This window comes from Rana temporaria, chromosome 2 (assembly GCF_905171775.1).
Source record: "Rana temporaria chromosome 2, aRanTem1.1, whole genome shotgun sequence".
Classification (NCBI taxonomy): domain Eukaryota; kingdom Metazoa; phylum Chordata; class Amphibia; order Anura; family Ranidae; genus Rana; species Rana temporaria.
In genome coordinates this window covers 402,005,720-402,027,427 of record NC_053490.1, presented here as the reverse complement: position 1 = coordinate 402,027,427, position 21,708 = coordinate 402,005,720, and the positions used below count along the sequence as shown (strand labels likewise).

The window sequence follows — 21,708 nt, the reverse complement described above, 5'->3', positions numbered from 1 at the left end:
CCACCGAGGAGTCCGGATCAACCCTAGATACCCCAACGCTGAGTCGGAAACCTAGCATGCCCAGGTTTGAACCCTGGGTCACCACATGGAAGGCGGGCTTGCTGCCACTGAGCTACACCTTCTGGCCCATATGTTTTACACCCACCCGAATCTTCGGAGGGTCTGAATGGGAATAACACATCCACTAGGTCTGAGACAGAAGCCACTCTCAGAAAAAAGTCGTCCAAGTAGCCAACGAGGCAAAGCCTCGCTGTCCCAACAAGGTTAGGATAAGTGCAAGCTCCTAAAAGGAAACCCATGGTGCTGAAGCCAGATCACCAGGGAGGGCCACAGGCTGACAGGGAGGTTTCACCGAATTGTGAACCTGCAAGCTGCCCCCCCACCTAGAGACAGGGAGAGAAGGATACATACATACAGTGGCAGGATTTGGGTTCCGGCGTGATCGGCTTACGCACCCAGGGACGGATTAGACCCCCAGCTGGGCCTTTGACGGCCTGGGAGGGTTGCCCATAAATAATACCCACACGTAGTGTGTATGAATGTTATGTAGGTGTATGCACACATGCCCTTGGAGGAAACCCACAAAGCTCCAGGCAGATTGGTGTCAGTGTCCGATTTGAACCAATGACTTACTTGCTGCCAAGTAATGGAGTTAACCACTACACCACCGTGTGCATAAAACCATTCTGAAACAGACCTATATGAGGCCCTGGACTAGCTGGTCCGCTAGCATAATAACCTTGGAGGAAAGTCGGCGCTCCTCCACTGTCTGGTGCAAAATGCTCCCTCCGTGAGTGACCGAGACCCCAGAGTAGCAGCCACAATAGGGCGCAAGTCAGACCCCAGCATGGTAAACATGGAAAGGGTCAATACTTTGGTTCTGCCATCAGTCAGAACCATACAAGCAGGGCCTCCCGCAATAGGGAGAATGGTCACCTATACATGACACCCGGAGGGTCCACCACCGGAGAAGAAGCCCACCTCTTGAAAGGGCTCTCCTCAAAGGGGCATTGAACTGCCAGGCGGTGAGGGACTATAAAAGCCCTCGGTGGCTTTTCTCATTCTGCATCTAAGAATTTATCAAAGAAGGGCACAGAAGAAAAAACCTACACAGAACGGTCTGAATTGTGAACCAAAAAAGACCAAGCCCTCGGCGGAAATCCAGCTGCACTATCCAGCTGAATAGAGTCCTGTACAGCAGTGAGAAGCGCAACCATAATGCCTTACCCTGCACCCACTCGGTCCGCGGCTCCATAACAGAGCGTTTCCCAGGGGATAACGGGGCACTCTTAACCCCCGCCCGTTCACAGTCCGCCCCCACCCTGGCACAAAAGTGTCCAGGACCAATAATAAAGCCTCTGTGGGAATCCCAGGTGCTGCTGCCATCACCAGCAGGTTGGGGAAGGACCCAGATACTGACTCCATAGCTTAAGAACATTTACATAATGTGTATTACATGTAAAAAAACTCCCAGGGCCCAGTTCAGACTGAACAGAAAAAAAACACCACTTCTGCTGTGCTGACCGGGGGGGGGGGGTGTTACCCAGGGGACTCACCACACCAGAGGAGACTGCTCAGCGCCGCTGCCGGTGTCCCACACACCGCTTTGTGCATGAGGAGAAAATCGTGGGGTAAGCTGGTAGCCGCGGGGTGCTGTGTGAGGATAACTGCGCTGCGCGCCATAGGAATCAGCTAGGGATGCAAGGGATCGTCACCGATCCGTGATCCGAACGGGTCACCCCGTTCGTATCGGCACACCACGCGTTCCGCGGAGCACTCCGAAGCCTCGGCCGTAGGAACGTCCCCGGCTTAGGCCTAGCTCCGGCCATCTTGCTCCACCCCATGTGCTTGTCAGAGCACAGCGTGACACGCCTCCCCGCCTCAGCGCGCTCACTACAGACCCGGAACTGCCCTGCAGACATGTGGAGACAGCATCGGTGAGCTCTGCACCTGCAGGTAGGAGCTACACCATCACCTGGGGAGCATGTCTGTACACCAGAGTGGAGGGGGGCGACGCCAGGGTATGATAGTGATCAGGTGGGTGTAACAAGATTTGGCTTATTTTTTTTTTTTTGCTGATCGAAAATGATCCGATCCGTGACTCCTGATGCGAGAATCGATCCGACCCGTGATTTTTTTTATCCGTTGCACCCCTAGAATCAACACTAGAGGCCGAGGACCCAGGCAAGATGGCCGACAAGCACAGCATATGGAGCCTGACGCGGCCACAGGAAAATGGCCGACCGCCATAATATGTTGTATCATGGCGTGGCTACAACAAAATGGCCGCCACTGGATTTTCAATAGAAACTGAAACTCCACTAAAAAACTGGCGGCAATACACAGAAATTAAAAAGGTATAAATATACAATTTATACCTCTGCTTGTGTATCTATGCCTGTGATACTGTTAGCCCCCCCCCCTGGCTCCCTGCTAGTATCTTGGAGTCCCTTGTTGCTGATCTTTGCCCGCACTTGGATTACTGAATTGCTGATTGGATTGGACCTCGGATTGGTAACTAGACTGCACTTGCTTCCTGCCCTGACATCGGACTGTCCAAGGATCCTGCTACCAGCCACTGTCTACCGCCTGACCAGCCTCAGAACTGCAGGACCTATATTTTTGAGCAAGTGAACTTATTTGTGGAAATCTGCCTATTGGAGCCTGACAATCTGGTGTCCTAATCCGCGGATGGAGTTTATATACCTACATGCTTTTCAATCTGGTTGCTCTGGTAAGCGGCTTTCCGTTTGGTGGTGTTTTTTTTTTCACAAGAAGTCTCTGTCACGGTGGTGCTGTTACGATCTGCTTGTGGGTTTGATGTAATCCACCTACCCATTTGGAACTTTTTTGTGTGTCTCCAATCTCTGACCATTTAGGGACTATCAAATACTTTCTGTTGTATTCAGTACTGGCATTTGCCTGCTGTCCTTTTTTCATTTGGCGCAATTTATTTATATTATGTTACTTGTGTTTATCCCATTTCATTGCTGCCTCTGCCTTTATTGATTTTAACCTATTATTGCTTAGCACAGCTTTTTCATTTATATTAATCTATAAAATCCAGCCTGTCTCTCAGCCGACAGTTGATAGAGGTCAAAAAGACAAAATAAAATAAAATCTTTTCCTCAGGGCGCTGGGCCCAAAGGGCGCCATACGTCCTACTCCTTTGCTAGGCAGAAGAAACTGAGGCTGCATGCTGCAGTGAGGAGGGTTATGTCTGGAGGGACCGCCCCCTGGGTGGGGCTGTTCAACTCTGTTAATGTAACATGTATTTAATTATCTAACATGTTTTCTGCTAGTCCTCTCCTGTAAACAGGGAACATAACCCATTTGTCAAGATGTAAGGAGCTGTGTCCGTCCTTGGACGATAAGAGAAAAAAGGTATAGCATTTATAATGCCGATTTAATACATGTGCTAGGATCATTGCAATATTGATTTCTAAAACAAAGGTACAATTGGCATTTAAAATTACATTGTCATGTAATATTGGCATTTATTATTAGGTATAGGCCATCTCTTTGGCTTTAATACACGGATACCCCTTTCCTCTAATGCAAAGATTTAAAAAATTAAATAAATAAAAAGCTCTCAAGCACATGCACAGTACCTACTACACTGCTTGTTTAAGGTGGACACTATACATTTTTTTCCCCCATTAAAATAACAAACATGTTATACATAACTGCTCTGTGCAATAGTTTTGAATACATCAGCCCTGATCCTCCTCGTTTGGCTCTCAGTCGACGCTCATGTCTCCTCACACCCTGATTGCTCTCCGCACGAATTGCTCTCACACACCACCAGTACCGCTGCCTCACCCCCTCCGGTCCGTCGCGCCCCGCCATGCTTACCAGGCTCCACTTGCCCATCGGCGGGCCAGGATCTCCATGGCAGGTGCCGGCAGGTAGAGGGGAAGGAGAAGAGCAGACACATTGCCTCATTCCTCCCCTTCTTTATCTCTGAAGTCAAGCTCTCGGTGTCCCCGACTCGCTTTGCCGGGAAAGCATGCATTGCAATGCGATCTGCTTTGCAAAACATTCACAGTGGAGTACAGGGGAGACATGCTGTTTTAGACCATGTATCGCTCAATAAAGAGAGCTTGTCAATCAAATCATCACATCACAACATGTTTGTCCCTATGTGATGAAAAAAAAAAAAAGTAAAAAGGAAAAATGTTATTTATTTTTTGCGAAAAAATAAAAGTTACAGCAAGCACATGAAATCTCACCCCAACATTTTTTGAGGCCCCACCCCCATATATACACACACGTGCACAAAGGTAAACACGTTACATATGGTCGCACACGCCGGAGAGCAATAATTCTAACACCAGACTGCCTCCGTAATATACTAAACTGGGAACCTATAGGGGAGTCTTTGAAGCATCGCTTATAGAACATTTAGGGTATTAATGTTTGTTGCCATTTCACAAGCGCACATTCATTTAAAGCGGTTCTCCTCCCTAAAGTGGAGTCCCCTGATCGAACCCTCCCCCCCTCCGGTGTCACATTTGACACCTTTCAGGGGGAGGGGGGTGCAGATACCTGTCTAAAGACAGGTATTTGCACCCACTTCCGGCCAGACGCTACGGGCAAAAGACAGGCATTCCGTCACATCCCGTCTGTCGCCCGTTGTGTGCTGGAACACTCGGCTCCCAGCACACAGCGGGAGCCATCGGCTGGCGCGGCGCAACTCGCGCATGAGCCGTAGGGAACCGGGCAGTGAAGCCGCAGCGCTTCACTTCCTGGTTCCCTGAGCGTGGATGGAGGGGGGAGCAGCAGAGAGACGAGCGATCGCTCGTGCTCTGCTACGATCCGGCGCTGGGACTCCAGGACAGGTAAGTGTCCTAATATTAAAAGTCAGCAGCTGCAGTATTTGTAGCTGCTGGCTTTTAATATTATATTCCCGTGGCACATCCGCTTTAAGGTTTGGCATGTTGTGTATCCATTTACTTGGTGCAACCTCGTATTTTATATTTTACCAAAGATTTGGGTAATTCATTCTGTTTGTTCACCCTAAAATTCACGTTAGTGTGCTTTTTACTGAAATTTGTGGTAATATCGTGTGACATAAAAAATTGCAACTACCACTATTTTATTCTCTAGGGTGTCTGCTTTCAGAAAATATATATTTGTGGGTATATGTGAAATCTTCAGGTCTAAAATGATTTTGTAAACATGTGTGCAAAAAACGCAAAAAACGGCTCTGGCTGCGAAAGGGTTAAACAAGTATTACCAAGGATGAATACATTGAAAGTCAAGGAGCAGATGTAAAAATAACCAGCTGGAAAAAAAAAAATAGTACATGTAAACAGTTTTCAAATGATTAAAAAGGGGAACTGCATTCTTCTTGGTATACTAGTATAAATGTGAATATGAGAGATCAGCATAATATAAATATAAGTAACTTGTTAGTATATTAAATCTCGTTTCTGTGTAAAGTTTGTGAATATGTCTATGGGAGCAGCCACGTTGGCTGAGAATATATATGTGGACTCGCTTTCTGCCACGTAGTGCTGTATTTCAAATCTCTCACACTAAATTTACCGGGTCGGATTAAAAACAGATCGTGGCTATCTGCAATAACAGAACACATCTACAAAAGTCTCTGTAGCAAGAGAACATGTGCTTTATGCGGTATCCCTTTTTTATTCATGGCATCAAAGAGGTTAGAACTTTTTTGTTCTATAGCATTTGAAGTTTGCGATTTGTTAAAAATATATGTATATTTATAGTTTTCTAATATGTTACACTACTTCTTTCCTACACTGAAGTTCATTATAACAGACGAATGAAGTAGCATTTCTCTCCATTTCAAAGCCCCCCCCCCCCCAGTTCCATTCCATCCTTTGCTACAGAAGTGGAAATAAAAAAATCAAACTTGAAAAAGATTGAAAGCTCCCCCATGTGGACATCTGGTGACATACACTCTTGCTATATAGCTTTACATTACAGATAATAATTCCACTTAAAGGAGAAGTCCAGCCTGGGCTTTTTCGGCTGGCTTCTCCTCTTGTCACAGGAGTGCAATTCGTTTTTCAGCGGAGAGCGGTCTGAAGTCCGCTCTCTGCTGACGTCACTGCCATCAGTCGGGGCAGCGCGCCATCACGACTTCCCAAGTCAGGATCTGCCAGCTGCTCTGATTGATGGAAGTCTCAGCGAGCCGCTGAGACAGCCTCTCCCCGCCCCTCCACGGCTCAGCGCCCCAATGAGCTTGGAGAAGCAGAGAGGAAAGAGGCTGACTGACAGTCAGCCTCTTTCCACTCTGGGATCTGCGAGAACCGAGCCATCGGCGATGTTCGTGGCTCGGGTTCTCAGTGCACAGACGTCTGATGCTCCATCCACCGAGGTAAGGGATAAATATGTGAAAACTCAATTCCCATACTTCTCCTTTAAGATTCCAGCTCTGTTCTATGATTTTTTTTGTCTGTAAACTTCCCACTGGCATCATTGGAAATTATTTTAGTAACATAGCTATTAAAAGGATAAGTTCATATTTTTTTGCAGGCTGTGGCACGCCGCACATTTTTTTTGCATTTTTTGCAGACGTGCACACGCCGCTACCACTGTTGCCCGGGATACTACATGTGTGGAATTACTGCTGCCAATTATCCCACTATTTTTAAACTGCCAATGCCGCTTTTGTTGCGGCATTGTTGGGCATTTTTGTTTTGTTTTAATAAAGACCACTTCAAACTATTTTTTACTACACCATGGGAGCCCTTTTGTGATTTAATTTTTTTGAGGATCTTCCTACATCAGTCCCAGCTGCAGAGATGCAGATAAGATAATTTGTAGGCAGATGGGGAGAGAGCTCAGGATACCAAGCAGTCCTGCTGTGGATCCTATCTGACACGCCGTCTGCCCACTGTAGGGGGCTCCGCAATCTGGTGAGTGGGGACATCATGAGGGAATTCTCCCTAGGCATCTGTCTTTCTCTGTGTGGCACTACGATCACTTGAGGTGTTATTGAATATCTCCTGCACAAGTGTAAACAACTTTGGTATCGTGGAATGCATGTGACCTGGTTCTGGTGGACTTTTTGTACCTGATCCTGGACATTATATCAATCAATTTGCCCTTTATGGTATATGAACTAATTAGCGGGAGGCTAAGATCAGGTTTATCTTACCACGGCTGCACTTTCTCTGTACTTTGGGGTGCCGGTCTCATTTTTATAATTTTTGGTTAAATCAGTTTTTCTCACTCATGGTACCTATGCTAAGGTTTTTTTATATTGACCTATTTTAATAGGTGGTTTATCGTTTACGGCATTTATATTTATTTTTGCACATTCTATTTTGCATTCTTTATATGGGCCAATTTAGACACTTAGTAGTGTCCCTATACTTTATATTACTGGCCCAAATTGCACCTACTGTAGATTTGCATATATTATTAGGTGTTTTTGACACCCATTAGTATTCACACACTGGTTACAGCTGACCCTCACAATTGGGAGGCCAGCTTCCCTTTATATACACATACACCTCTCACAGGTGTGAGTCTTGGTGTTTGGTACCTAGTCTCTGTTTATACACACACTTATTTACTGTTGAGTTTATTTAAGGTAGAGCCACTACCCCATTCATTTTTATCTCATCTTTCCTCTGTGTCAGCATGTGATCTCCCCAGCAAGCAGCCATTAGTACTTCTGGGTTTAACCTGGAGCACAAGTGCTGCAGCCAGTCAGGAGAGAGCTCTCCTGACTGGCACCAGCTTTAAATCATAAAGTCATGCACGGCCTGGGGATCAAGCAATTCATCGCTACGGCTAGGCCAAAACTGAAGCATCTCTGTGCACTCTTGTAACATCGGTAAACACCTTGAGCATTTTGTGTCACCCCATGACTCCTGAACATCCTGTGTGACCTTGTGGCCCCAGAGCACCCTCAGAATTGTGTCAGCTTATGACCACTGTGACCGCAGTGACTTCACTTCATGACCCCAGAGAATGTCAACCCTGTGGCCCCTTGACAGGTAAGTTCAGCTGCAGGGATAACATAGGCATAGGGCAAAGGATTAGTCTCCACCAGCTTTGCACATCTAGAGAGAGTGACATTTTTGCCCATTTTTCTTTGCAAAATAGCTCAAACTCTGTCGGATGGAGAGTGTCTGTGAACAGCAATTTTCAAGTCTTGCCACAGATTGTCAATTGGATTTAGAGCTAAAAACTTTGATTGGGCCATTCTAACACCTTACTATGCCTTGATCTAAACCTTTACATTGTGGCCCGGATTCTCGTACGAGTTACGCCGGCGTATCTCCAGATACGCCGTCGTAACTCTGAGTCCGAGCCGTCGTATCTATGCGCCTGATTCTTAGAATCAGTTACGCATAGATTTGTATTAGATCCGACCGGCGTAAGTCTCTTACGCCGTCGTATCTTAACTATATATTTACGCTGGCCGCTAGGGGCGTGTACGCTGATTTGCTCCTAGAAATATGTAAATCAGCTAGATACGCGAATTCACGAACATACGCCCGGCCGACGCAGTACAGATACGCCGTTTACGTTAGGCTTTTCCCGGCGTAAAGTTACCCCTGCCATATGAGGCGTACATGAGGTGTACCAATGTTAAGTATGGACGTCATTCCCGCGTAAAATTTTTAACATTTTACGCCGTTTGCGTAAGTCGTTCGCGAATAGGGCTGGGCGTCATTTACGTTCACGTCTAAAGCATTGGCTTCTTGCGGGTTAATTTGGAGCATGCGCACTGGGATACTTTCACGGACGGCGCATGCGCCGTTCATAAAAAGCGTCATTTACGTGGGCCCACATCTACCACATTTGAATTAGGCGGGCTTACACCGGCCTATTTACGCTACACCGCCGCAACTTTGGCTTGAGAATACGGCACTTGCCTTTCAAAGTTGCGGAGGCGTAACGTAAATAGGATACGTTACACCCGCACAAAGATACGCGGTTCTACCTGAATCCGGGCCTGTGTGTTTAGGGTCTTTGTCCTGCTGCAAGGTGAACCTCCGTCTCAGGTCTTTTGCAGACTAACAGGTTTTCTTCTAAGATTGCACTGTATTTGGTTCCATCATCTTTCCCATCAACTCTGACAGCTTCCCTGTCCCTGCTAAATAAAAGCATCCTACAACATGATACTGCACAATCATGTTTCACGGTGGGGGATGGTGTGTTCAAGGTGATTTGCAGTGTTAGTTTTTCACCACACATAGCATTTTCCTTTAGGCAAAAAAAGTAAAATTTTTTGTCTCAGCTGCCCAGAGCACACTTCTTCTACATGTTTACCGTGTCCCCGACATGGCTTCTCTTAAACTGCAAAACAGAACTTCTTATGGCTTTCTTTCAACAATAGCTTTCTTCTTTGCCACTCTTCTATAAAGGCCAGATTTGTGGAGTGCACAACTAATAGTTTATCCTGTGGACAGATTCTCCCCACCTGAGCTGTGGATCTCTGCAACTCCTCCAGAGTTACCATGGGCCCCTTCTCTGATTAATGCTCTCCTTGCCCGTCCAGTCAGTTTAGGTGGATGGCCATGTCTTGGTAGGTTTGAAGTTGTGCCTTAGGCCTCGTACACACGACAGAGATTCTCGGCAGAATTCGCCGAGAAACTCGGTCAAAACCCGGATTCTGCCGAGAATCTCTGTCGTCTGTACAGTTTTGGCTCGATGGAGCCGCCGAGGAGCTCGACGAGAAAATAGAGAACATGTTCTCTATTTTCTCGTTGGCCGCGTTGTTCTATAGGAGAAGGCGGCCCGCCGAGCTCCTCGGCGGCTTCATCCCAAAACGAGACGAGGAACTCGACGTGCCAAGCACGTCGAGTTCCTCTGTCGTGTGTACGGGGCCTCACTCTTTCCATTTTCAGATGATGGATTGAACAGTGCTCCGTGAGATGTTTAAAGCTCGGGATATTTTTTCTAGCCTAACCCTGCATTAAACTTCTCCATAACTTCACCCCTGGCCTGTCTGGTGTGTTCCTTGGCCTTCATGATGCCGTTTTTTCACCAAGGTTCACTAACAAACCTCTGAGGGAGCTTCACGAGAACAGCTGTTATTTTATACTGAAATCAATTACAACACTAGGTGGACTCTATTACTAACTGGGGTGGGACATCTGAAGGCAATAGATTTTAGTTAGGGGTAACATAGGAAATGGGACCCGAATACAAATGCACCCCTCACTTTTCACATATTTATTCTTAAAAAAATGTGAAAAACATTTATCATTTTCCTTCCACTTCACAATTATGCGCCACTTTCGTTTTGGTCTATCACATACAATCCCAATAATATACATTTTACTTGTTTGGTTGTAACATGACAAAATGTGGAAAATTTCAATGGATATTAATACTTTTTCAAGGCACTGTAGATATCAAATCAAATAATGAATTGAGTTACAAACCTGTGACTGCAATGGTGTGCCTCCACCACAAGAAACCAACTTCACCTTCCCAAATATTCAGGGACATGTTGTGGTTGTCGATGTTTGTTGAGCTTCTCAGCAGCAGACCAAGCTTCCCATTTTCAGGTTCCCCAAAAGTGTACAATTCTCCATCCTCTATGGAAAGTGCAAAAAACAAACAAAAAAAAACAATGTAATAACCACTTACATCTATTTTAACTGTACTTAAATGCGTACAAGGAACTTTATAATGGTTTTGAATATATTTTATTTATTTACCCATTATTAAAGAAATGTAATGTTTGAAAATATTTTGTTTAAAGAGTGCTTACTTAAGCCAAAACATACATACATATTATTGACCTCTAATCCCTCCCTCCGGTCAATGCCTGTTTTATGCAGTAGAATGACTGACATCACCCTCCCCTTTACCACCCTTTCATCCCCCTCTTTGCTTGCGGTGTTCAGGGGAATAATTGACCACCCCCTTTCATCCCCCCTGCCTACCCATTCTATTTGGAGTCCTGGTGCCCAACCTTCAGCCCGAGGGTCGCATGTAGCCCTTTGGTATATGATGTGCAGCCCTCTGCCCTCTGTGGAAACATTAATTAGAGTAATAGCATTGATCTCTACTAGTCTCATGTATCAGGTTTCCAGTTTCGTATGGTCTTCTGCAGCCTATCCCCAGCCAAAAAGGCATCCTGTTCACACTCTCCGACCTTCATTTCCTCTATGAGGAATGGACCCCTCAAGCATTACATACATCAAACTTTATTTGTGGCCCTATGGTGATGTCAGGGACCGCATTTGAGGCCCCTTTAGCTCATAAGTTGACATCCACTGGTTTAGAGGAATGATGGTCCTCTCTGTTTGCTCAGTTGAGAACATAAACATACATTTTTCACACACGTATTATCTGCATTGTCAAACATTTCTTAGAGCCCCCAAACAAATATATTTTTTTTTCTGAAAGAAGAGACCATGTAGCATAAAATGGTGGCAGCTGCAATTTTCTATGTTGCACCATATTTTCAGAACTGTATAACGCATGCATAATTTAATCACTTGCCAACCGCAATGCGCGTGCGTGTGCGCGTGTATATATATATATATATATATATATATTATATATATATATATATATATATATTATATTATATATAAAAAATGTGTGTGTACATAGGTTTGTGTGTGTATACCCGTGTGTGTGTGTGTGTGTGTATATACATATGTGTGTGGTGTGCGTGTGTACACACACCCACCTCCATCTTCCACTCTGGCTGCACACAGGAAGTGAAAGAACATATTCCCAATGAAAAAAAAGATAAGAAAATGTATGTACGTTTGAGGACATTGTCAGTAGAGGGTTCCATTTGAAAATGTGCATTTAAGCAAATAAGGCATTACATTTTACCGTATTTATCGGCGTATACCGCACACTTTTTTGCCCTGAAAATCAGGGCAAAATCGTGGGTGCGCGGTATACGCCGATACCCGCTTTCCCACATTTTTTTTTTGTACTTGCAGTTTTGGTGTCTTGCGCGGCGTCCATCGGCGGCCTCGTCGGGTCCGGCGTCCTTCTGCGGCTTCGGGTGTCCTCTTCGTCGGGTCCGGCGTCCTTCTGCGGCGTCCTCCACGCTTGTTTCCCGCACCGAGTTTGAATACTGCGCCGACATATACCGAGCGCAGTACACTCGGGCAGTCTCGGCTCCTTCCGCGCTCACGTCCTGGACGTCCTGGACGTCAGCGCGGGTAGCCGAGCATTGCCGACAATACACGAGTGTACTGCGCTCTGTATATGTCGGCGCAGTATTCAAACTCGGCGCGGGAAACGAGCGTGGAGGACGCCGGACCCGACGAAGAGGACACCCGAAGCCGCAGAAGGACGCCGGACCCGACGAGGCCGCCGATGGACACCGCGCAAGACACCAAAACTGCAAGTACAAAAAAAAACTTTTTTTCCACAGGATTGGGGGCACTTTTAGGGGTGCGCGGTATACGCGGGAGCGCGTTATACAGCGATAAATACGGTATGTCCCGGAGTGTGATTTTCTATGCATTCTTACTGGAAGAGGATACCTTTGGATGAACATATTACATCAAATGTAAAACATACCATGTGTGTATTTTACACATCACAGCCTTCATCCCTACATAAACTGCCTGTATGCATGTACATATATCCAATCTAATCTAGTCTTATCTATCCATCTATCAATAAATCATAAAAACCTGCTAATATTAAAGTGCTCAACTACCAAAAACTAGAAATTATTCCTGCTTTTTTAAAGCTTCTTTATATGTGACATTTAAAGAATCACGAAGGAGAAACATTTTTTTTTTTACATTTTTGGATAGGTTTTCATTACCGTCTTGTGTCCCAATTGGGGAGATTTACCCCCTCGGTTTGTCATGTTAACCATTATCATAAAAAAGTGAACGAAAATTCCACATTTTGCGTTATTCCCAAAACACAAATAAAAAGGCAAAATCTTCTCATGGAGATACTAGTTCTGGCGACCCCGGTGACAACCTTCAATTCGTTACTTTTTGAAGATTTCCTTTCACTTCCTGTTTTGGCTTTGGGACAGGCAGTGAAGGGAAATCTCCTCAATGGGACACAGATCGCAAAGAAAAAAAAAAAAAAAACACCAAACAAATTTTTTTTTGCGTTTAGGTCCATTTTAATCCACACTAATGATGGGCTCAGATGTGTACACCACCAGGAAGCAGTTACTGCACACACTGCCAATCATAGGCAGCGTGTGTATGTGCAGCTGCGGGCCAGGAAATGCCTCACTGCCTACAATTGGTGGTGTGCAGTGACGGCTTCCTGGCGGGTACAATCGGAACATGCCTGACCCCCAGGAAATGCCTCACTGCCTACAATTGGTGGTGTGCAGTGACGGCTTCCTGGCGGGTACAATCGGAACACGCCTGACCCCCAACCCTAATTCACACTAATACAGGTGTGTTACTGGCCAGATCACCAGGTAAAAACAGCAGGAAAAAAAGCCAAAGAAAAGCAAACTAATGCAGCCACCGCATAGAATGATCGGTAAGCTGAAATTTAATAAATTTGGGTTTGATATTTAATACTGCTTTAAAGCGACCCACTTACTTTGCTCGGCATAAAAAAAAAAAAAAAATCGCATGTTTGATATGAAAAGTGACCCATGCTGCACAGAAGAGCCCACACCAAAAATTGCCCTATTGTCATTACGTGCAAAATATCAGTTTCTCATCCAGGTCCACAACGCTTAGAGCTTTGCTTACGTGTAACGAATGCTGAGTGGTAATAGCCGCAGGACACATAAGAAATCGGCTTTCCAATATCCACTTGGTGAGGACTGCAGACTGTTTTTTCATCAGCGAGGCCAAGTTGACCTTCTGAGTTTTCACCCCACATAAAAAGCTTCCCATCCACTGAAATAAAAGCAAAACAAATTTTGATATTCAATTTCATATTTATAGTTTATCATTCTCTACACTGGTAAAGAATAGTCTTATGTTACTGCAAGGTCTAAAGGCAGGTTCATTTCACATGAGACTGGAATAAGAACTGGATCTGTCTTACACAGCAGCGGCTATGTATAATGAATGCTTGCAATAACCTACAACTGCCTGTTTATAACACAGTACTTGATCTCTTTTCCATTTATAAGCCTTGGCTCTGTCTGAATTTCAAATGCAGTCCCATCCAGACATGTTATATACTGATGCAAATTGTATTAGTCAATTTCTATTATGCTATTCACTTTAAATGAGTATCTGTCAACAAAACACAGTGGATGCAATACTGGCTGGCTGAATCTAAATTCAGAGGATAGCATTAATTTACTAGGAACCAATGGCATCACTGTGGCACATGATGTCTGATAAAAAAAAAAAAAAAATCATATTCCTGGATCCTACTGATCTCTACAACCTGTCCAGCACACAAAACGGCTCCTTCCACTTAACATGAATTGTAAAATCATAAATGAAGTCCTTATGTGAAAACATCCATGTGAGAAAACAGTCTTCCAAGTAAAAATTTCCAAATCCTTCCTTCAAGCGGATGAGTGTGTAGTGAATTAAGACGTTGCCGCAAAAAAAAAAAAAGGGTCAAATGTATGCTTACCCCAAATGAATGACCTTCTGGATAGAGAAAGGTCAAATGGGTTTACATATGATCCTACAGATACTCATAAGACTCCAGATCAGTATCACTACCAGGGCCCCAGAAGAAGTCTGTAGTGACGAAACACGCAGGGAGGTGCGTCCAACTTGGGCCATTGCGAAAAAATGACCTGAAAGCAGACGAATGGTGATGCGCCCACTATCTGTCCAGCGGATCAGATCGGATGACAACGGACAGGCTGTCCGTTTTCTTGCATCACCCCATAGAGGAGAGCGAGATTCTGACAGCTCCGTCTCTGCTCAGTGAGCGGGAAGAAGCCCATGCTATCCGATTCTGGTGCGGACCAGAAAAACGGTCCTGCGCAATTTTGGTCCGAATGCGATGCAAATTCACATCGCACAGACATCGCATGTGATCTGCACAGCAGTGCGGTGCAAAACACATGCTATGCCTGACATTGCGCTGGTGTGAACCGGCACTACAGGACAAACTTCTGTTAATACTTTTTTTCTTTCTTTTTAGAATGAGCGACAACCCCATCTAAACTATACCTCTGCTTATCTACTGGGTAAGCTCCAATGTTACCACTCCCCTCCCCACGTGACAGTTCACAGGTCTGGTGACTGGTCTCTCATATGTTCACTGTTATATGGAGAGGTAACATGCACCCCCATACATCGAAACATTTCTCCATTACAGCAAAGGAGCGAGGGCTCCAACAGAGCAGGTCTAACTCACACTGATCTGCGGCTTTAAAATCATGCTGAAGTAGTGCGAAAGCCGCATTGGTGAGAACCAGGGCTTAAAGTAAAACTGTGAGCTACATGTACGAGTACTACATGTACTACAGGTACAGGTACAGGTCTTTTCATGACATGTAAATATCAGCCTTGAACACAGCAAATGCCCCAGACTCTGCATATTCTGGGCATCGGGGGGGGGGGGGGGGGGGGGGTTTCGTCGAAATAGACTGCTTTCTGCCAGAATTTGCATCTGAGGTCCATTGCAAACGTGTCTGTATTTTCATACAAGTGCTTCCTTACTGCAACTAGATAGAGCCGATCAAAAGAGATAAATACTTCTTTACTACGATCATCAGCTTCATACAGTAGCCATAATGCTGTATTTTCCTGATTCACTTTATTACGTATAAAAAATAACATTCGTCCTGGTGAGAAAATAGCCCGATAACATTTGTTTTTGTCCTCAATCATACCCAACCAAGGTACATGCAGTTTTGTAGGACAAATAGTTGTGCATTTATTTTTATTATATATAAATACACCCCCAAAACTAGATCAGGAACTCTGTCCTACTCTATATCTAAAACCGTTAGATCTACGACTACTGAACTATGGAATTACCAGAAGTGCTTTACACAGCAAACTTTTTAAAAAGGAAATGACCAACAAGCCACTATTTACAATGTGAAGGGAGTCTATATAATTATAATAAAAAGGAACAGATTTTTTTTTGGCAAAAAATATTTTTTTGCCCTAAAAACGGGAAAAAATAAAAAAAAGAAGGAAAATACAAACAGATCGATTATACACTTCCTTTTAAAGCCAACACTCATCTCTGCTGTACTGGTATATCCAATAAAAGATGATTAGGAGGGCCCATGCTCATGAGAGCTTACTAGCTAAACCGTATGCATGGGAAAGAAAAACTAGGGAAACAAGTCTCTGAATAATGAACACATTTTGTGAATACTGCAATACCATTAATTTATTCATTGTGTTAATAAATATCTATAAATATTTATAAATAAATATGTTAATATCTGGGGCTTCCTCTGAGCTACGCTTTAAAATAATCATATAACATAATAAGCATTAATACAACTTGGTAAAGCCCCATAAGCAGTTTTTCTTATGTAGAAGACTGACTAAATCTTAAAAGCATAGACTTAAAAAAGTAACAATTTTGGTGTTGGAAATACATATAAATTACTACCTACAACATCTATAGCATTGCGTACAACCCATAATCAAATACTTCCGTGTACCAAAAAAGTCCCTGTGGGTTTTGTCAGTTGACAATTGAAAAACAAAAAAAAAAAGAATTCCTAAAGAACCTAAGCCACTAGCAGTGTTTGCTGTATGTAGTGACATTTAAAAAAGGAAAAGCACATCCAAAAGTTTGTTTTTAGTTGCAGGTAAACTCCTAAATCAGGACCATGGTTTAAGCCCTGGATATTCCAACACCGAGACCTTTCTACCATAGTTCTTCACTGCGTCTCTGTCCTGGGAGGTTTTAGTGTTCCTGTTCACCTATGCAGCATCCCCTGTTCTAATGTGGAGATCCAGGAACTCAAACAGAGATCTCACCAATGAAGTCCCATGGAAATACAAGAACCTGTGTCCAAAAACTGAAATATTGGATGTGGGTTGACTGTGCAGCTTTTACTACATGATTTTTGATACTAGGGCAACTACTTATCACGCTATAAAAGCAATCAGATCAAAACATCTGGCCTGTCCTGCCCCAGAATGATATACAGTGCATTGAAAAAAAAGTGTTCATACCCCTTGAAATTTTCAAAATTTTGTCATGTTACGACCAAAAACTAAAATTTATTTTATTAGGATTTTACGTGTTAGACCACAGGTGTCAAACACAAGGCCCGCGGGCCGATTCAGGCCCTCCAGGCCATTTTATGCGGCCCTCGCACCTCTCCTGCAGCTGCAGGAGAGCTCCAGCCCTCCTCTGGTCCTCCTTCAGACCCTTACTTTCTGCTTTCAAGCAATGCATCCAGCTTCATCCCAGCAGCAGCATAAAGAAAGGGGGGTGCACTGTGATGTAGGGGAGTGGGGGGCTCAACTTCTGATGGTGGGGTGGCTCTTCATATCTAATGTAAGGGGAGGAGATGCGTTGGACATCTAATCTTACAGATACAACCGGCCCTTTTGAGGACAATCATAATGCTGATGCGGCCCACGATGAAATTGAGTTTGACACCCCTGTGCTAGACCAACACAAAGTGGCACATAATTGTGAAGTGCAAGGAAAATGATAAATGGTTTTAACTTTTTTTTTACAAATGAATATCAGAAAAATGTTGTGTGCATTTGTATTCAGGCCCCCTGAGTCAATACTTTGTAGAACCAACTTTCGCTTCAAATTACAGCTGCAAGTCTTTTTGGGGATGTGTCTACCGGCTTTGCACATTTAGAGAGTGACATTTTTGCCAATTATTCTTTGCAAAATAGCTCATGCTCTGTCTGATTGAATGGAGAGCATATGTGAACAGCAATTTTCAAGTCTGGCCACAGATTTTCAATTGTATTTAAAGCGGAGTTACACTTCTTTTTTTACTTTATTAAAAGTCAGCAGCTACAAAAAGTGCAGCTGCTGAATTAAAAAAAACCCACATAAAGTGAATTTACATTTTTGGTTGCAACATGACAAAATGTGGAAAATTTCAAGGGGTATGAATACTTCAAGGCACTGTGTGTAAATACATTTTATTTATATATATATATATATATATATATATATATATATATATATATATATATATATATATATATATATACACATAACCACATGTGTATGTGTGTATGTGTATGTGTAAGTTATTAAATTTAAATTATGCAGGTTGTAAACCGTTCTGAAAATATGGTGCAACATAAAAAATGGCAGCTGCCACCATTTTATGCTACAGGGTCTTTTCTTCAGAAAATATATAATTGTTTGGGGGCTCCAAGTAATTTTCTAGCAAAAATGCAGATAATGCATGTGTGAAAAATTTAAAGATTGCACTGGATTTCAGGTGGTTAGACAAGAAAATAGCTCCAACTTACACAAGTGAGAAGTCAGAAAAGCATTTTTAGAGAGGTCAGCAATGGTAGTTTCTAAATCTCTTTCATGACAATTAAAATGGATTGACACAAAACCAGTTCTCGGCTCCCCTCTACAGTAAAGTTACACTTTAACCACTTCAATACCCGCCCATTGTAATATGACGTCCACAGATGGGATCTCCCATCCTGGGTGGACGTCATATGACGTCCTGGGCTTTGTGGGGGGGATATCTGAATGATTCCTGCAGCTAGAGGCATCATTCAGATATCATTCTGTTCAGTTCTGCCGCTTGATTGTTCTTATAGGTGGCGGGAGAGAACACGCCATCCGGTGCTTCTCCATGCTCTCCCGTGCCATCGAGGGCCAGAGAAAGAATCGTCGCTGGCTGGGAAGCATAGAGATGACCATTGGAGGCCCGGGCGCGATGTGATGATGTCACGCCCGGGTACCCGGAAGTAAACAAAGCCGCAATTGCGGTTAGTAAGCATGAGATCAGTGAAATTTTTTCACAATCTCATGCTTTCCAGCCTGGAGGAGAGATGCAGGGTCTTATTGACCCCGCATCTCTCCATAAAGAGGACCTGTCACACACCATTCCTATTAAAAGGGATGTTTACATTCCTTGTAATAGGAATAAAAGTGATAAAAAAAAAGTCCTGTCCACATATGTAAACGCCGTTCAAACCACATATGTGAGGTATCGCCGCATGCGTTAGAGTGCCAGCAATAATTCTAGCACTAGACCTCCTCTGTAACTCTAAACTGGCAACCTGTAAAAAAAATTAAAGCGTCGCCTATGGAGATTTTTAAGTACCGAAGTTTGTCGCCATTCCATGAGTGTGCGCAATTTTAAAGAGTGACATGTTAGGTATCTATTTACTTGGCGTTACATCATCTTTCATATTTTATAAAAAAAATTGGGCTAACTTTACTGTTTTGTTTTAAATTCATGAACCCATTTTTTTCCCAAAAAAAAAAAAAAGGAGTTTGAAAAATTATTGCGCAAATACCGTGCAAGATAAAAAGTTGCAATGACGGTCATTTTATTCCCTAGGGTGTCTGCTAAAAAAAACATATATAATGTTTGGGGGTTCTGAGTAATTTTCTAGCAAAAGAATGATGATTTGTACAATGTAGGACAGAAGTGCCAGAATAGGCCTGGTATTGAGGTAGGTATAAAAGCCCGGTATTGAAGTGGTTAAGAAAGGATCTTTCCTTTCTGCTACTTGGCTACAACGGAAAAGTAGACATCCCGAGGATATCATTTCTAATTTCTAGCTTGTCATAACATCGGTCTTTTCCATTCACACATACATATTACTCTGTAAAACGATGACAAGAAAAACATTTCTGAACCTTTCAGATCACTGGATGTGGCAGTAGGCAATAAGCGTTAATAGGGGGCACCTACCAGTTAAGGCAGCTGATGTATTGGATCCAGCCGACAGCTGTTTGATTTTATACTGAGAGTTGAAGAAGGAGATTTCATGAAAGCTCGCCCTTTCCGTCGTGTCACCAAGTCCCAGCTGTCCTTCGCTGTTCCATCCAGAGGAGTAGACCTTTCCTTGTACTACAAAAGATAAAACACACAGGCGCACATTTTCATTTTCTGCAGACAGCTCTCCGTCAGTGAACCACACAGGCTTCTGCATCTCATCACATAGCATGACAACCTCGAGACTTCGCTGACAAATTTCTCACCTGTTGTGATGTATTTGTTTGGCTAACAAGAACATGAGCTAGCTGCTTCAGGATATTTACAACACAAGAAAGGCCAAATTGTTAGATATTAGTTGTTGGCCAATATCGATATATAGTCTCCTGCTTTAACAACTCCATGAACAAAAAGTCACACAACAAAGACGGAACCATAACCCACAATTACTTGGCAAAGCAGCGGGACTTCCAATTATTTCTCAACAAGAAAAAAATCGTACACTTAACATTTAACTTTAGAAGCAATACGAGACATTGAGCAACTAAAAATAAGTGAACATTGACTAAAATTGTTGTTTTCATTTGTTTTTAAAACAAAAAGAAAACTATTTACAATTATATTGCAATCAAAGTGAAATCTTAACCACTTAAGACCCGGACCATTATGCAGGTTAACCACTTGTCCATGGGAGGACGTCATTTGGCGTCCTCCAATTTGTGCGGTGATATCTGAATGATGCCTGCAGCTACAGGCATCATTCAGATATCGCCGTCTTCAGCCACCGATTCAGTGCATGATAAGAACGATCAAATCGGCGGTTCCGCTGCTTGATCGTTCTTATAGATCGCTTCCCCCGGGTTCTCCCGTGCCATCGGGGGCCCGGAGAGCGAATCGGTCGGCGCTGCCTGGAAAGCATAGAGATGACTGGTGACCAGATGGTCACCAGTCATCTCTATGACCGTCGGAGGCCCGGGCGCGACGTTATGACCAGGGCTGTGGAGTCGGTAGATAAATGATCCGACTCCGACTCCTCAGTTTTATGTACTTCCGACTCCGACTCTGTATTAATATGCAAATGTATTTTATACATTCCTTGAGGGAAAGAAACGCAGCCTACCACAGGACTACTGGCTGGGAAGCCAACAGTCTACTGTATTGCACAGTTTAAGCAAAAGACAAACACAATGAAAACAATCAAGTGGCTGGATAGTAGCAGCAGGCATAAACATCAGGAACAGGATCTTTACCAGTTCAAAAATACAAACCACATTATTTGGTTGTTTTAGAACAAAAACAAAGCTTATCTATAATGAACCAAAAACAAAATCTGTAAAACCTAGAAATGGTTTATATTAATCTTGAAATGTAGTTATAGGCTTAGCAAATGCAAATCAATTCAATGTAGAGTTCTAAGGAAGAGAATTGCCTCTGCCAGATCCTCTTTCATAGAAGCTCTTAAGTCAGACTTTATTATTTTTAGGGCTGAAAATAATCTTTCGACACTGACTTGGGTGGGTGGCATTGCAGTAACTATTCTGACCACATCACCAACGATCTCTGGATAAACAAGGATGGCTTCTTCAACAGTAAGTTTTGATGAGCGATCATACTTTTCAACTTCTTTTAGTGCTTTATAAAACTCCTGTTGGAATTTTTTTATTTGGACACTTACTGGTTCTCTAACATGCGTTCCCTGTAAAAGCAGAACACAACACTATGGAAAGTATAAGTATTGCAGCTCCTAATTGTGCGTTGCGTGCCATATAGTGAAGCACATGAAAAGCATGCTTCTTCACGGTCACTTAACGTGTTCGTTTTGCGGTTACGTGAGGCACTGCATGCATTGGTCTTTATTCTTACAGTAGAGAAGTCATTAATTATAACTTTTTGTGAATTGGGACATTTAAACTTGCTTTTTTTCTTTTTTTATTCCAATCTAAATTTAGTAGGAGTCGAAA

The 21,708-nt window shown here is 43.4% G+C and overlaps 1 protein-coding gene across 1 annotated transcript in view; it reads right to left on the bottom strand.

Moving 5' to 3' along the window:
* Window positions 1-21,708, bottom strand: part of RPGR (retinitis pigmentosa GTPase regulator) — a 150,549-nt gene that overhangs the window by 83,542 nt on the left and 45,299 nt on the right. The window contains exons 5-7 of the mRNA XM_040338120.1: window positions 19,724-19,882; window positions 13,659-13,808; window positions 10,383-10,538 (exon numbers count right to left, since the gene is read on the bottom strand). Of these exons, the coding sequence (XP_040194054.1) occupies window positions 10,383-10,538; window positions 13,659-13,808; window positions 19,724-19,882 (465 nt within the window). The remainder of the gene's footprint in view (window positions 1-10,382; window positions 10,539-13,658; window positions 13,809-19,723; window positions 19,883-21,708) is intronic.